The 16,263-nt window shown below is 37.9% G+C and overlaps 1 protein-coding gene across 8 annotated transcripts in view; it reads right to left on the bottom strand.

Moving 5' to 3' along the window:
* Positions 1–1,869: 1,869 nt before the first annotated feature.
* Positions 1,870–16,263, bottom strand: part of LOC127453465 (chondroitin sulfate proteoglycan 5-like) — a 63,801-nt gene continuing 49,407 nt past the window's right edge. For 2 of the 8 annotated variants that reach the window (XM_051719844.1, XM_051719837.1), the window contains exons 4-5: positions 15,866–16,022; positions 1,870–2,599 (exon numbers count right to left, since the gene is read on the bottom strand). In XM_051719844.1, the coding sequence (XP_051575804.1) occupies positions 2,429–2,599; positions 15,866–16,022 (328 nt within the window). In that variant the 3' untranslated portion in view covers positions 1,870–2,428. Of the gene's footprint in view, positions 2,600–12,160; positions 12,218–15,865; positions 16,023–16,263 lie in introns of all 8 variants that reach the window. The other 6 variants (XM_051719839.1, XM_051719841.1, XM_051719842.1 and 3 more) reach the window with 6 other exon arrangements.

The following is a 16,263-nucleotide window of genomic DNA, read 5'->3' as shown; positions in this document are numbered from 1 at the left end:
TTCAGACACTGGTCACATCGCTGTGGGAAGCATTTAGAAGTACATTTAAATATACTACATGTAAAAATTTATGTAAAAACCTTACAAATGTGTTATCAATGACTTTATGCCTCATTCTGGGTAGAATTCACATGAGGTCAGTAAAAGAAGCTGTTTTAACCACTCGATGATGATTTAAAGTAATAAATATGCAGTAGAAAATGTTTAATTTGTCTTGTTTACATTATGAATTCATGACGCTAATGCGCTAACATGCTACATGTGGCCATATTATGCACTGGCAGAACAAAGATAAAACAATGATGATAGAGGCATATCTTACTTTAGACAGGTGTGTGAATGGCTTTTGCTGCAGATGGCACATGAGTGAATGGGCACTTGAGAGTATTTGAGAAGATTTGATTTCTTTAGTAGACTAAAATAAAATCACATAACTTGGTCTTGGAAAATGTCCCTAAGTGAACGATCATACAGATGTAGGTACATTTGCAAAAGCTCGCTAATAACTCTACATATGGATGTTTTCACGTTGACTGATTTTGACTCAAACCAGCTTGCAGGTGCATTACCGCCACCTACCGGACTGGAGTGTGGAACAGTAGATTAGCAGGACGTAATTTTCCTTACATTTACATCTGGATTCTGTGCTAGAGTATAGAGCTCTTACTGATAAATTTTCAGAACTGTGAATTTTCACTAATGTTTCTGCCAAAAGCTCTGCTTTTTTTATATTACTTACAGCTGATTTGTTGCTGCTTAGCAACACTGGTATTGTATTGTTTCTCTTAATTCCACTCATTCTTCTGATCATTCCCCATATGTCTGACAGCTGTGTCTCTCTCCCTATCCTATTACAATATTGCCTCCAGAATGCATGTTTAGTTGTTCTTATAGCCTTCCGAAATACTGCCTGTGATCTTTTGTACTGAATTAATGTTTCTAAAGAATGGTGTTTCTTTAACTGTCTAAATGCCCTGTTCCTTCTTTTTACAGCTTGCCTACAATTTTCATCCCACCATGGTACACTCTTTTTACCTCTGTTCCCTGATCTCTTTGGTATTGTTTCCTCTGCTGACTGTATAATGACTGCAACCAATTCTGATTTTGACTGAACAATGTAAACAAAATTAGCCATCGGCCTCAAGGTGGGTGGAGCTCCAGGTCACACCTATCGATGACGTGGACCAATGGCAGTGAGAAGGTGTTTAGCAGCCGATAAGAATTTTTCCTAAAAGTTCGCCCCAGCGAGCTGTTACGAACCACCGAAAGGAATGCAAAAACACCTTCTTTTTGGCCAGATTTTGTTCTAAATTACGTCACACCCATTTGTTCTTTGATTTCGTAGGAAATATATCGAGGCCTTAAAGCTGACAAGAATTCACTTTTTAATTGAATCAACTCAGTTAATTAAAGTTCCCTTGGTTACATGATTTTTTTTAGTAATATGAACAAGGGTGGATTGAGTAAAAATTACAATGATTTAGACTGACGATAGTGAAAGTTCAGTTTTTTGAGTGTGGGTCCAATTAAAGTCTTACTTTATCCCTAACACCTCAAAAATCTATGCACATTCCAAGGACTGTTCAAATTCATATTTGTCAGTTATTTAAATGGAGCCAAGGGAAACAGCAGTAAGATAAGTGTAAGCAGTAAGTCTGGGTCACCCACCTGGAATGCATGAGTAATAGGCTTCCCAACTCTTGCAAAGCTTTGTCAGTGCAAAGGTATAAACTGATGCAGAATTCAGTGCACTAAATGGGAATCAAAAAGCCATGCACAATATCAAGCAAAGCAAGAAATGAGTGAGTGAATGCAAGAAAGTAATTGGCTGGAAAGAAGCACAGGCTAGGAAAACACAGGGACAAGGACTTTAATGTTAAAAAGGTTTATTTCAACAGCTGTCAGAATTTTTTCTGTTTGTAGTATATATTTCCAAAAAAGTACAAAATAAAACAAGTACATCAAAGGATTAGAAATCACATCAAAACAAAGACACATTGTTTTTTTTTTCTTCTTAATATCAATCCAAGTTTTTTTTTCATATATTTATACATACTCACTGAATTAGTCAGACAAACATCAAAACCTCTCAGTAGCTTTTTCTTTAATGACAAAGTTTTACATTTTAAACCCGAATATTTTTTTCTTCTTTTTACAATATACACCAACGCATGCCATAATTCAGTTAGGCAGGGGCAGGTGTGTGTGAATATATAAGGGCCGGGTCAGGGGTGGGTCGACTACAGGGCAAAAAGACTGCAACAAGGGGCAGGGTAGGAGGCGGAGGCTGAGTGGGGCGAGGGCGGGGTTTTCAAAGTTTTCTGTCATGTGGTGATGGTGTGTGGTGAAAGTGGCTGCTCGTAGCATCTGTTGATCGATGCTTTAAGTGATTGTGGACGTGGTTGCATGGGGTGTTTTTTCTGCTGTTCTACATCATGTTGTTCTGTAGCGAGTTTACCTCCGAGGAGTTCTCCTCGCCCGGCACCTTATGGTTCTCGTGCTTAGGGGTGAGCGAGTTCTGGATGTTCAGCGACTCGTCCTCTTTGGGCGGGGGGGCCTTCACGGGGTCCTCCAGCTTGTTCTGGGCATTAGGATCATCCTGAGAAATTACAGTGCCATGTTAGCTTCTTGCAACAACCTCTTATTGCTCAGTACTTTATGAAAGCACCTACTATATCAATTTAGAAGAGAAATATCTGCTAGTAATCTTATTTATGGCCTTTTTTCTTTTTTAGAAATGTGTAATTTTGTGGTGTCATTGACAAATAAGGTTGTGTGAGGAGATAAAAATAAGAAATCATTTAAAAGTTTGTAGAAATGTAATCTTTGTGTTCAGTTTGGTTTCATAATTTTTTTTTTTTTTTTTGTAAAAAAAAAAAAGAAAAATATTTAAGGACTTTAAAAATATCACGTGGTGCGACCATCAAGTAAAAGGTATTAAAATATTTATAAAAAATACCTGGGGGAAAACCCCACAACCCCAAATTTCCTATTACCTCAGGATTTCACTATGCAATTACCATAAAAAACAAAAACAAAATTTTGATACATTGTAGGATAAAACCAGAAACAAAATGTATACTTGCCATTCAGTTTAGCAAAGAATGAACAATAGTAATTGTTTACATACACGTAAATTTAAATAATAAAATACATTTATATTAAGGCTGCAACGGTACATGTATCTGCACCGAACCGAAAGGATACACGGCCTTCGGTATGGTACACACAGTCACACAAATAATTACATATCTTAGCTTGCGTGAAACCAATATTAAAACAACATATAACAAACAACACAATCCGCATAGAACTATACTGAAAAAAGATTGCAGAGCAACGCAGGACTGCACGGAACCAAAACTTAACAACAGATCGCCACACGGTACACTAGAAACTGCAGATCAGATAAATGGATGTGAAGTTTATACTAGCTTGCTCGCTATTTTTCCCAACTGTGATGGAACTAAACAAAATATAAATATGTCGTACTTAAACCAGAGATTGAAGAGCCACCACCGTCTATAAAATCTGTTGTTTGAGAGCATTATGGTTTTGCAGTAAACTACAGTGATACTGGGCAATGAGTAGTGAACAGGACGAAGGCTGTGTGTCGGCTCTGTTTCACCAAAGTCAGGTATGTCTCCATGTGTCATAAATCATCCACATGTGTCACTTCAGCTTACGGGAGCAAAGCATAAACAGCCTGTGCAAGTCAGTCTCACCACGGCGTTCAAGCAGCCACTCGCTGCAAGCGACAATGAACGCCATATGAGTATTTATTGCACCAGATATGAGACCATACTCATTCGTCGAGAACACAGGATTTAAGCATCTGCTTAACATGCTTGAGCCCCGTTATAAAGTTCCTATAAGAAAACATTTCAGCAGTTGTGTAGTACCCGCTCTATATAAACAAGCATACGCTGTAATTGTCCAGCAGTGGACATTGTCAATGCTAACAGATCTGCCCTTTCCTCTGATTATGTGGATATTCTGATTTTACTAAAAAAAAAAAAACAAACGTGAAAATTGAGTGATAAGTACAGGTGGTGACCTGAATGGCAAAAGACAGAAATCTGCACTTCTTATGTATTAATTTTGTTACAGTTATTATAATTGCACTTTTTTAAAAACCTTTTATTATTATTTATGTTTTTATACAATGTGCATGTAAGAGGCTCTTAAGTTCTGTATTGTAATTTCGATGAAGAAATATGCATAGTGCAGTCATGTATAAATGAGCCTTCACAATAAGAATTGTTGCCCATCAGCCACTGTGTTTTCAAAATAAATAATTTAAAAAAGATTCTTTGTTTTCCCTGCTGTACCGAAACCGTATCGAACCGTGACCCCAAAACCAAGGTATGTACGTACCGAACCGTGAATTTTGTGTACCGTTGCAGCCCTAATTTATACTGTAGTAAAATGTAATAGAAATTATAACTACAACACTTTAGTGTCACATCCAGATATCTGGAGTGTGATGGCACTGCAGGAAAAGATATTGCAATACATATTTCGATTGAATTCAATCAATGTCAAATCAACGATTGAGGCTGTTTATTCCTCTGGGCAGGGCAGAGGCTGTATGATCCACCCGTCCCGATACACATGCATACATGCAAACCTATAAAAGCTCATACAGCCCCATCCCACACTCCTTTCCCATCACTGAACAGGAGAAGCCATGGACTGAAACAAGAGCTTTGGCAAGATGAGCTCATCTGCCATATCAATTAAGCTTAGGACTCTCTCTGTGGAATAACCATTCAGCGGCCTTTAATTAGTGCAGTAATTGAAAAAATACCTTTGATCATCTCAAGGGAATATTCCTAGTTAAATACAAGTTAAGCTCTATCATCAGCATCTGTGACATGTTGTCGATTACCATTGAACATAATTTTGACTCATTCCTTAGTGTATAAAAGCATACACCAATCAACCACAACATTAAAACCACCTGCCTAATATTGTGTAGGTCCCCCTCTTGCCACCAAAATAGCGCCAACCAGCATCTTAGAATAGCATTCTGAGATGATATTCTCCTCACCACAATTGTACAGAGTGGTTATCTGAGTTACCGTAGACTACCGTAGGCCATTCTCTGCTGATCTCTCTCATCAACATCAAAAAGGCATTTCCGTCCACAGAACTGATGCTCACTGGATGTTTTTTGTTTTTGGCACCATTCGGAGTAAAGTCTAGAGACTGTTGTGTGTGAAAATCCCAGGAGATCAGCAGTTACAGAAATACTCAAACCAGCCCATCTGGCACCAACAATCATGCCAGGGTCCAAATCACTGAGATCAAATTTTTCCCCATTCTGATGGTTGATGTGAACATTAACTGAAGCTCCTGACCTGTATCTGCATGATTTTATGCACTGCACTGCTGCCACACGATTGGCTGATTAGATAATAGCATGGATTATTGTTGGTGCCAGATGGGCTGGTTTGAGTATTTCTGTAACTGCTGATCTCCTGGGATTTTCACATGCAACAGTTTCTAGAATTTACTCCGAATGGTGCCAAAAACAAAAAAACATCCAGTGAGTGGCAGTTCTGTGGATGGAAATGCCTTGTTGATGAGAGAGGTCAACAGAGAATGGCCAGACTGGTTAGAACTGACGAAGTCTATGGTAACTCAGATAACCCTGAGGGGGACCTACACAATATTAGACAGGTGGTTTTAATGTTGTGGCTGATCGGTGTATATAAAAACATGTTTACAGTAATACACTTACAGTACAAGTCTATGGGGCAAGTGTACTGGAGGATTTCAAATAAAAAATCTCGAGCACATATTTTTTGTGAAAGCACTTGCATGGATTATTCTTTAAAAAAAAAAAAAAAAACATTTCTAATTTAATCAGTAAAGTTGAATTTATCATCCTTTTGAAGGACCAAAGGACTAAAAAGGACACATTTTCTAGGTAGATGGACATTTGATTTGGTTACGACCTTGTATCCTTGCCCTGAAATAATGTAAGAGTTTATGGATTTCCATGACCATGATGTGAGTTGAAAGATTGAATATACCGTAACTGTATCCAGTCAAGGTTGGTAAGCTATTTTCCCATTCTAACTTGTATAATTAATTGAGTTGAAATTATTTTCTGTGATAATAACAGAAAAGATGCTATTGAATTTAAGTTGATTTCTATCATCCTAGACACATAAATTCCTGCTTTTAGGGACAATGGAATCTACTGAATCAACAGCCTGACATGACTGATTTTGTGAACGCTTGAGACTTCCCTTCTGTGACCATGGTGTAGTTGTACTAAGGCCCGAATGTGTTTAGTTTCCAACTCCACAGAGTCAACTAAAGAGGATTTACCCATTCTGCGATGACTTAGATTGTAACTTCTGGCAGGACGTGGGGATACGCCACTTCCATGGTTACAGGATAGGGGGCATCCTTTCTTCTGTCGGCATGAAACTGGAAAATTTGCTTTTTAAGTGTGGTTGAGGGGAGAGGGGCAAGAGGATTATGCTACTCTTGAGACTTTCCAAGGATTCTGGGGGGATTTAAGAGTGACATCAAGAGGGCCATGATGGAGATGACTGATGAATTGTGTGTTCTTTGCATCCTTCCTGTCAACATGGGCTATGGTAATGAAACATATTTTTCACCAAGAAAATAATGTTGTTCACTCTGAATGTGTTTTGTGTGTGTGTTTTTCATCTAGAGCTTAAAGGAATAGTTCACCCAAAACTGAAAATTCTGTCATCATTTCCATCATTTACCCTCATTCCACACCCAAAAGGAGATACGTATGTTAACAATGTTGCAATCACAGATTTCTATACAACAACAGTTGATAGTGACTCACTTTTAGGCCACATCCACACTAATATGTTTTCATTCGAAAACGCATCGATTTTGCAATGCGTTTATGCCTCTCATCCACATCGGAAAGGCATTTTCCTCCGCCGAAAACAGAGCATTTCGAAAAATCTCTCCATTACCGCATAAATTGGAAAACTATTACATTAGAAAACTGTAAACAGAGTTCTCAAATGAAAATGAATTAGTGTGGATGTGGCCTAAAGCTTAAAAAAGCACCCAAAAGAGTCAAAAGTAGTCCATGTGACTTGTGAGTCATATTCCCAAGTTTTCTTAAGGCATACGATCACTTTGTACAATGAATAGACAGAAATTTAAGCACTATTCACTCTTAAATCAAAGTGATCATATGCCTTAAGAAGATCTGGAAATATGAGACAAAAGTTGAATGGACTACTTTTCCTAAACTTTTTTTGACACTTTCAACTGCTATTATATGGAAATCATCAACCTCGACACTCTTTAAAACATCTCCTCTTCCAATGGGTTTGGAATAACATGAGGGTGAATAAATGATAACAGATGTTTGTTTTTGTTTTTGAACTATCCCTTTAATTATCCAATTCCTGTAAAAGAGACAGCTTATGCAAATAGTTATTGGCCAATCAGCACAAGATATAATGTGAAACATTTCTAGTTACTTTTGAGGTTTAAGGATGCTGTCTAGGTTGGCAGCTTACTAAATTTTGGAGCTATTGATTATACATTTCTGATATGTATTTAATTATGTATTCTCTGCTTTATGAAAGTGTCTGTTGCTTTAAACTACAAAGTGTTGTGGAAGGACACTAAGAGGATGGGACAGTGTAAGAATCAGACACTCCACATTTTAAAGGCTTCTGTGGTCTTTAGCAAAAAAAAAAAAAAAAAAAAGAGTTTGGACAGGGGCGACAAAGGGAACATTGGAAAAGTAGAGTACATAGGTAGGTCCACACTCACATATATGAACAAATAAAATTTTTTAATTCTGTACATTTCAGACTTAGAAAGGGCTGAGGATAGAGGTTAAAACTGCAGAGATTGGGCGGACAACTTCTTTGTTGCACTAGCATGGTCCATGTCTTGTCTTCTAAAGCCATGAAAAAAATCTCAAAGGGAAGAATATTCAGCTACCACTTCACTTATCTGACCTTTTCATGCCTATTTATATATGGTCTAATCATTCCAAAACATCTGTCAAGCCATAGACTCTGAGGGTTTAGGTCTATGTGTGTGTGTGTGTATAGAGAGAGAGAGAGAGAGAGAGAGAGAGTGAGTGAGTGTGTGTGTGTGTGTGTGTGTGTTGGCAGCTATCCCGAGCTGGGCTCTTTTACTCAAGATGATATCGATTGTTAGAGCAGCATCAACTCTTGGCTGATGGTAATAAAGAGGCCTGACTGTCTACATTTGTTTTTCTCTCTTCTTGTCTTGAGAGATTCCTCTTATTTCATGGCATGCATTTCATTTACAGGAGTGTTGTGATGATGAGCTCCAAGCCTCCGTGCGGGCAGAGGAGACAATCAATTTTCAGTGTCCTGTATTGTCTGAAGGTCATGGAGTGTTTGAAAGGGTTTTGAGGATCTACAGTGTCGTTCTTGATCTAATAATTTTCGATTTCCACAAGGAAAACTATTTTACACAATATACACCCACAGACCTTAATTCCCACAATGGACTACAGGTGCATCTCAATAAATTAGAATATCGTGGAAAAGTTCAAGTGTTATTTCAGTAATTCAACTCATATTGTGAAACTCGTGTATTAAATAAATTCAATGCACACAGACTGAAGTAGTTTAAGTCTTTGGTTCTTTTAATTGTGATGATTTTGGCTCACATTTAACAAAAACCCACCAATTCACTATCTCAAAAAATTAGAATATGGTGACATGCCAATCAGCTAATCAACTCAAAACACCTGCAAAGGTTTCCTGAGCCTTCAAAATGGTCTCTCAGTTTGGTTTACTAGGCTACACAATCATGGGGAAGACTGCTGATCTGACAGTTGTCCAGAAGACAATCATTGACACCCTTCACAAGGAGGGTAAGCCACAAACATTCATTGCCAAAGAAGCTGGCTGTTCACAGAGTGCTGTATCCAAGCATATTAATAGAAAGTTGAGTGGAAGGAAAAAGTGTGGAAGAAAAAGATGCAAAACCAACCAAGAGAACCGCAGCCTTATGATTGTCAAGCAAAATCGATTCAAGAATTTGGGTGAACTTCACAAGGAATGGACTGAGGCTGGGGTCAAGGCATCAAGAGCCACCACACACAGATGTGTCAAGGAATTTGGCTACAGTTGTTGTATTCCTCTTGTTAAGCCACTCCTGAACCACAGACAACGTCAGAGGCGTCTTACCTGGGCTAAGGAGAAGAAGAACTGGACTGTTGCCCAGTGTTCCAAAGTCCTCTTTTCAGATGAGAGCAAGTTTTGTATTTCATTTGGAAACCAAGGTCCTAGAGTCTGGAGGAAGGTTGGAGAAGCTCATAGCCCAAGTTGCTTGAAGTCCAGTGTTAAGTTTCCACAGTCTGTGATGATTTGGGGTGCAATGTCATCTGCTGGTGTTGGTCCATTGTGTTTTTTGAAAACCAAAGTCACTGCACCCGTTTACCAAGAAATTTTGGAGTACTTCATGCTTCCTTCTGCTGAAAGATGCTGATTTCATTTTCCAGCAGGATTTGGCACCTGCCCACACTGCCAAAAGCACCAAAAGTTGGTTAAATGACCATGGTGTTGGTGTGCTTGACTGGCCAGCAGACTAACCAGACCTGAACCCCATAGAGAATCGATGGGGTATTGTCAAGAGGAAAATGAGAAACAAGAGACCAAAAAATGCAGATGAGCTGAAGGCCACTGTCAAAGAAACCTGGGCTTCCATACCACCTCAGCAGTGCCACAAACCGATCACCTCCATGCCACGCCGAATTGAGGCAGTAATTAAAGCAAAAGGAGCCCCTACCAAGTACTGAGTACATATACAGTAAATGAACATACTTACCAGAAGGCCAACAATTCACTAAAAATGTTTTTTTATTGGTCTTATGATGTATTCTAATTTTTTGAGATGGTGAATTGGTGGGTTTTTGTTAAATGTGAGCCAAAATCATCACAATTAAAAGAACCAAAGACTTAAACTACTTCAGTCTGTGTGCACTGAATTTATTTAATACACGAGTTTCACAATATGAGTTGAATTACTGAAATAAATGAACTTTTCCACGATATTCTAATTTGAGATGCACCTGTATATGTTAAAATCAGCCTGATCTCATAAAAATTATGTGACTGTGGCGACTTTTTAGCAAAATTATTTTATATAGTTTAATTACATGCGGCAGTTCTGAGGTGAAATATCCACTGTGTGGTGCTAAAAGCAAGTAAAATGTTCTGCCAAACAGGTAAGGTTTTAAAGGTTAATGCTCTATCGAGTTTAAAATTAACCAAACCAACCTCCCAACCCTAAACCTTAAACCTAACTGGCCCTTTACATCGCAAGTGCAATGCTCTATCAGTCGAGCTACCACACAGTTTGATCACACTCGAACAAGACTGTATATGTAGTTGGTTATTTAATGTAAACATTAAAGGTATATTTCACCCACAAATGCATTTACTCCCCTCATGCCATCCCACATGTCTATGAACACCAGTGAAGATTTTTAGAAGAATATCTCAGCTCTGTTGGTCCATTTATTGCAAGTGAATGGTGGCCAGCTCCAAAAAGCAAATAAAGGCAGCATAAAAGTAATCCATACGACTCCAGTGGTTTAATGTCTTCAGAAGCGATATGATAGGTGTGGGTGAGAAACAGATCAATATTTAAGTCCTTTTTTACTATAAATGTCCAATTCTTTTTCATTGGACTTTCAATTTCACTGCCATATACTTTTTTTAATTTTTTTTTTTATAGGTGATTAGAATTCTTGATGCATATCACCACCTAGTGGGCAGGGAGGAGGATTATATTAAATTATTTCAAATTATATTAAAAAAGATTTGTTTCTCACCCACACCTATCATATCAGTTCTGAAGACATGGATTTAACCTCTAAAGTCGTATGGACATTTTTTTGCTGCCTACTTTAATGTGCTTTTTAGAACTTCAAAGTTCTGGTCATCATTCACTTGCATTGTATGAAACTACACAGTGGAGATATCTTTCTAAAAATCTTTGTTTGTGTTCTGCAGAAGAAAGAAAGTCACACACTTGGAATGGCATCAGGGTGAGTAAATGATGAAAGAATTTTATTTTTGGGTGAATTACTCCTTTAAAATGTATCACCTTACAAGTCATATGCTATAGTAAAAGTGTTTAAATATCATAAGATAGCACTGTGTGAGGAACAGGGCAAAAAGTGTTTATGAACTGATTATCTGCTGTTTTACTCGTGATTTGTGTGAAAGGGAATAAAAGTCATTGTTGCTTTAGTACCTCTAATGTTAATTTTACCAGAAACTGCCGCAATATGTAAAACAAGCCAAGTAAAAATCAGTTTGCAAGTGTATGTATATTAAATCAAATGTTGGTATCGTAACGTGATTCGATGAGACCAGGTTGGTTGAAATATAATAGTATTGTTAGTGGAAATATTGCTGTCTCTTTTAATTTAAAGAGATAGTTCATCCAAAAAAGAAAATTTTGTCATCATTTACTCACTCTCATGTCACTCCAAACCCATTTAACTTTCTTTATTCTGTGATTATTGGACAAAATGTTTCCTTCTGCAGTAACTCTCAAATTTCATTTAAATATGGCACTTAAAGACGCCATCTGGCCATGTTTGAGATCAATGGCGTGACACATCTCAAGGCGCCATATTTGAAAGTACACGAATGAGATTTGAGAGCTTTAGCGGAGGGAAAGATTTTCAGTGAATAATGATCTACATTTCAGTCTGTTCCTCACTCAAGGCTATCGTAGTGATCTTTGCAGTATACAACATGAGTCGTACGGACTACTTTCATGATACTTTGTAGTGCTTTGTTGTCATTTAGGACACTCAGTTTCACTATTCACTTTCACTGTATGACGAAGAGCATGCATTCTGCAAAATGACTCCTTTAATGTCCCAAGTCATATGGGTTTGGAATAACATGAGGCTGAGTAAATGATGACAGACTTTTCATTTTGAGGTGAACTATCCCTTTAAGACGTAAATGGACCACACTGTAGCAAGATCAGTTTGGTTTGGTCTCTCGATGATGACGATGGAAGGGTACGCCAGGATTGGTCATTATAGTTTTTAGGGTATCACTGACAGGATAACAGCACAGTGAAGGGATATTCGCTGTCACTTTGGGCGGAGATGTGGGGTTATAAATCTTACCTCACAGTCGGGCTCCTCTTTGGTCTTACACTCCCAGGTGTATCTGCTCATGGTTTTCTGAGGGGTGGGGGCATGGAGAGGATTATATACCTCACAGATATCATTTCCATTCAGAACCAGTAAGAGATAGAGACAGGAGGAGACAGATGAAGACAAGGAAAGACAGAAATAGACAGTGGAACAGGGAGAGGGCCCTTTGCATAAGATCCTTCAGTGGTGAGAGGTGTTCCCACCCAAGAGCCACTTATCTTGAGCTTTTGCTTTATTTAAGTATCAGCATTGTAGGGTTTAATCTAGGGCCCTTTAAAAAAAAAATTGGTTTTGACCTCTGAGGCAAAAATATACATACTGTGTACTGAAATAGTTCCCCAGTCAATCTCATGCAATTCCAAAGACATGATGTTATTTTCTGTCAATAATGCTAATGACTTACATGGACTTAAATTTTGATCTGTTCCTGACATAAAGCTAGTGGCGTAGCCAAGGGTGGGCCTAGGTGGGCATGGGCCCACCCAGAATATTAGAGATTATTCTTTGGCATAAATATATATTTATAAATAAATTATTTATAAATGCATAAATTCTGATTTCTAAGTGTGAAAGAACTGTTTGAATGTGGCGCTTCACTGTTGGTAAGGAAAATTTGGTAAAATATTTGGGCTCATCCATTTTTGTTTAGGCCCACCCAAAAGTAATTTCCTGACTACACCCTTGCATAAAGCTATCATGTGACTTCAGACATGGTAACTGTGAACTGTCCTTGTACAGAAAAAAAGCTCCTTTTGTGTTCCACAGAATAAATATCAGTTTTCGGGTTTGGAACAGTAAATAATGACAGAATTTAGATTTTGGGGAGAACTATTCCTTATAGTGTCATGAATTGCACTTTAAATATAGTTTAATCACAATTCTCAGCAAAAGGTCTTGAGCTCATGTCCTGAAGACAATGAACTCATGTCCCCCATGGAATTGTTAAAAAAAGAAAGGAAAAAAAACATTAATAAACATTTGAGGTATGATGAGTGTTTTTCTTTTTATTTGATATATTTAATAGGTCCTAGATGGAGCTGATGGCAGTTAACTGGGAATTAGTATCTGAAAGGATGGTTATGCTCATTTAAAGGAGATGTTGTACTTTTTGAGAGTTTTTGAGCAAATCATATGCTGGACTGCAGTGAATTTAATTTGACTTAGGGACTCAAATAATATATCCAGATAAAGCTGAGAAATATAAAAAAATATATAATTGTATTGAAGCTACACCAATAATTGTGATAAAGCAAGAGAGATGTGTTATGGTTATCCCACAGAAGAGAACGACGCCCATGTTAGATCTACCTCTACCCATGTGCAGACATGTTAGCCAAGTGTTACGCCACCTACAGGCAGCAGTGTGACGTTGCATCTCAGATGTTTATCCTTTTATTCTCAACACTTCATTGGTTGGGGAGATTTGTGGATTTTGGAAGATCACCCACTCACACTCCCATCTTTGTGAACCAGGATAAACGAGTGAAACGACAGACAGGTATATTAATGCGATGCAATGGACAAGCAGCAGCAGATCACTTGACCTCTAGCAGGTCCGTGTGAACAGTCAGGCATGCAGAATTGCAGAGGACAGAGAAAGGAGCAGGGTTGAGGGGAGGAGTTGGGTGTGGGTGGGCTCTCTCAGCGAAGTCCAAGGTCTGCAATCAGGTCACATTGCAGGAACATTAAGAGAGGTGTGAATAAAATTACACAATATGCTGATTACTCTGCCTCATAGCTTGCCACTGGCGCTTATGTGCAAAATAAATAGCCAGCATGTGTAGGTGCAAGGGCTGATCGATCTAGTTAAAATAATTATAACTCAATATTTTTCCTCTTTTTTACAATATTCAATGTAGATACAGTATCTCTATATTTATTTGCCTTGAGATGGCTTTGAAAGGTTGATTTTTTCAGTTAGAGGAACCATCATTTCTACTAGCTTTTGTTGCTTAGTAGATTCAAAATGTTTACTGTCTGAACTAAAACACCAAAATCTAGTTTCTAATAGATACTTTATACTAAAACATTTTAAGATATGAAAAATGCTAGGCAAAGATTTCAGAGAGCATTTTTGAGTGATGATGCAAACAAATTGTTGAACGTGTTTTGAATTGATTCATTAAAATGGACAGGCTGAACTGATTTATGGAAATGAGTCAAACTGACCAACTCTAACTCTTGCAAATGAACTAAATCAGGGATGCTATTAAAACCTCTTTGTCTTAACACTCTCATACTCGTGTGTCGCGAGATAATAAAAACTAAAGAACTAAACACGAAACTAACTAAAGAACGAGCATGCTCTTTAGTAAACTTAAAGGAATATTCCGGGTTCAATACATGTTGGCATAATTTTGATTACCAATAATAATAATAAAAATAATAATAATTTAGACCAAAAAAAAAAAAAGAATAGAAAAGCAAAAATCGAGGTTACAGTGAGGCGCTTACAATAGAAGTGAATGGGGAAGTGAAAGTGAATTATGCCACAAATGTTGTCCATTGAACTTAACTTGTATTGAACTCGGAATATTTTTAATGGCCAAATAAAAATGCCTTTAAATGATTGTGATATTCATGATGTTAATTTTATATCCACAGTAAAATCATTGCAAATAAAGCATGAATATTCGACACAGGGGTGGGCGATATAAGCAAACATTTATATTGTGATATTCTTGAAATGTTTCATCGATAGTGATATACATCACAATGTACACATTTTTATATAAAAGTGATTTAAAATTGTCCTTTTTGATTTAAAACAAAGTCCAAAGTATTGTTAGACCTGTCATGTCCATTGGCATGAAACAACTTTCTCAATAATTAACTAAAAATAATATTGGCATCATTTTTAAATCTAAGCAAAAAAAAAAAAACAAAAACAAAAAATAAACACAAGGCTTCTCGCTTCAGTTGAACATAGAAGCATTTGATTTGATTCTGAAAAAAAAAAATTCTTATTTATTTTCTCTTGGAATGTAAAGTTGAGTGCGCATTCTCTTCCATGCAACAGGAGTTTGCATAACAGCATTAGAAGTGCATTAAAAATACACAAAATTTTTAAAAATCATTTAACACTTTTCTACTGAAATACTGATATAACCAGTATATCGCCCACCCCTAATTCGATATATCACCCACACTGGATTGTGCATGTCAATGCATTTATATGTGTAAGGGAAGAATGAGTCTTTCAGGTTCACGTCTGCATTTGCATTGATTCATAGTGTCAGATCAATAAGGCTGACTTCCCATGAGTCTCTCAAACCGCTGTTAAAGAATGTGTCTACTGGCTAGACTATCTGCTCTTCTAAATACACATCCGGGCAGATGGATGGCCAGTCTGACTCAGAGAGGGGCTGACAAACAGTGATTGACTCGGGTCAGTCAAACTGAACTCCACCGTTAATGGAGCATCAAAAGCAGCGGCTTGCAAAAAAAAAAAAAAAAAAAAAAAAAAAAAACTGTTTCCCAGTTACCCTTTTGCTATGGTAACAACTGTTGCCTCATTAACCATGCTCCTGTCTGAGAGCAGACCTTATCAGCAGAGAAAACGCTCCCATCTCTCTGAGCGCTGCGCACCCCCTCCCTTACCAAAAAGGTTACGCTCGGGGCCCATGCAGAGAGGGGAAGGAGAGGGGGGGAAGAGAGAGACGAGAAACACGTTACCTGACAGATAATGTTATCATAGTAAGCCAAAGCACGGGCATGAGGGAGGTTAGGAGGGGTGTCGCAAAGTTTCCTTACATTTGGATGGGAGCCCTCAGCGATGGTGGACAACGAGAAATTATCGTTGTGGTGCTCCGAGGAAGGACGGTACTTACTGCTGTGAGGGTTGGGGGGTAGATAGGGGGAAGAGAAAAGGAAAGTGATGGAATGGAGTGAGCACAGAAATTATGATGGATGAAAATATACAGGGAAGGACAGAAAAGGGAGAGAATAGGGTGAAAAAATATATTAGAATGATGAGGTTTGGAAAGACAGCAGGGAGAGAGAAAAAGCAAGAGAGAAGAGCATTAGTGCAAATTTAAGACTGAGGCAGAATTTAGACAAACACACAACCTGTG

Source organism: Myxocyprinus asiaticus, chromosome 15, assembly GCF_019703515.2.
Source record: "Myxocyprinus asiaticus isolate MX2 ecotype Aquarium Trade chromosome 15, UBuf_Myxa_2, whole genome shotgun sequence".
NCBI lineage: Eukaryota > Metazoa > Chordata > Actinopteri > Cypriniformes > Catostomidae > Myxocyprinus > Myxocyprinus asiaticus.
This window is presented reverse-complemented; position numbering and strand designations above follow the sequence as displayed.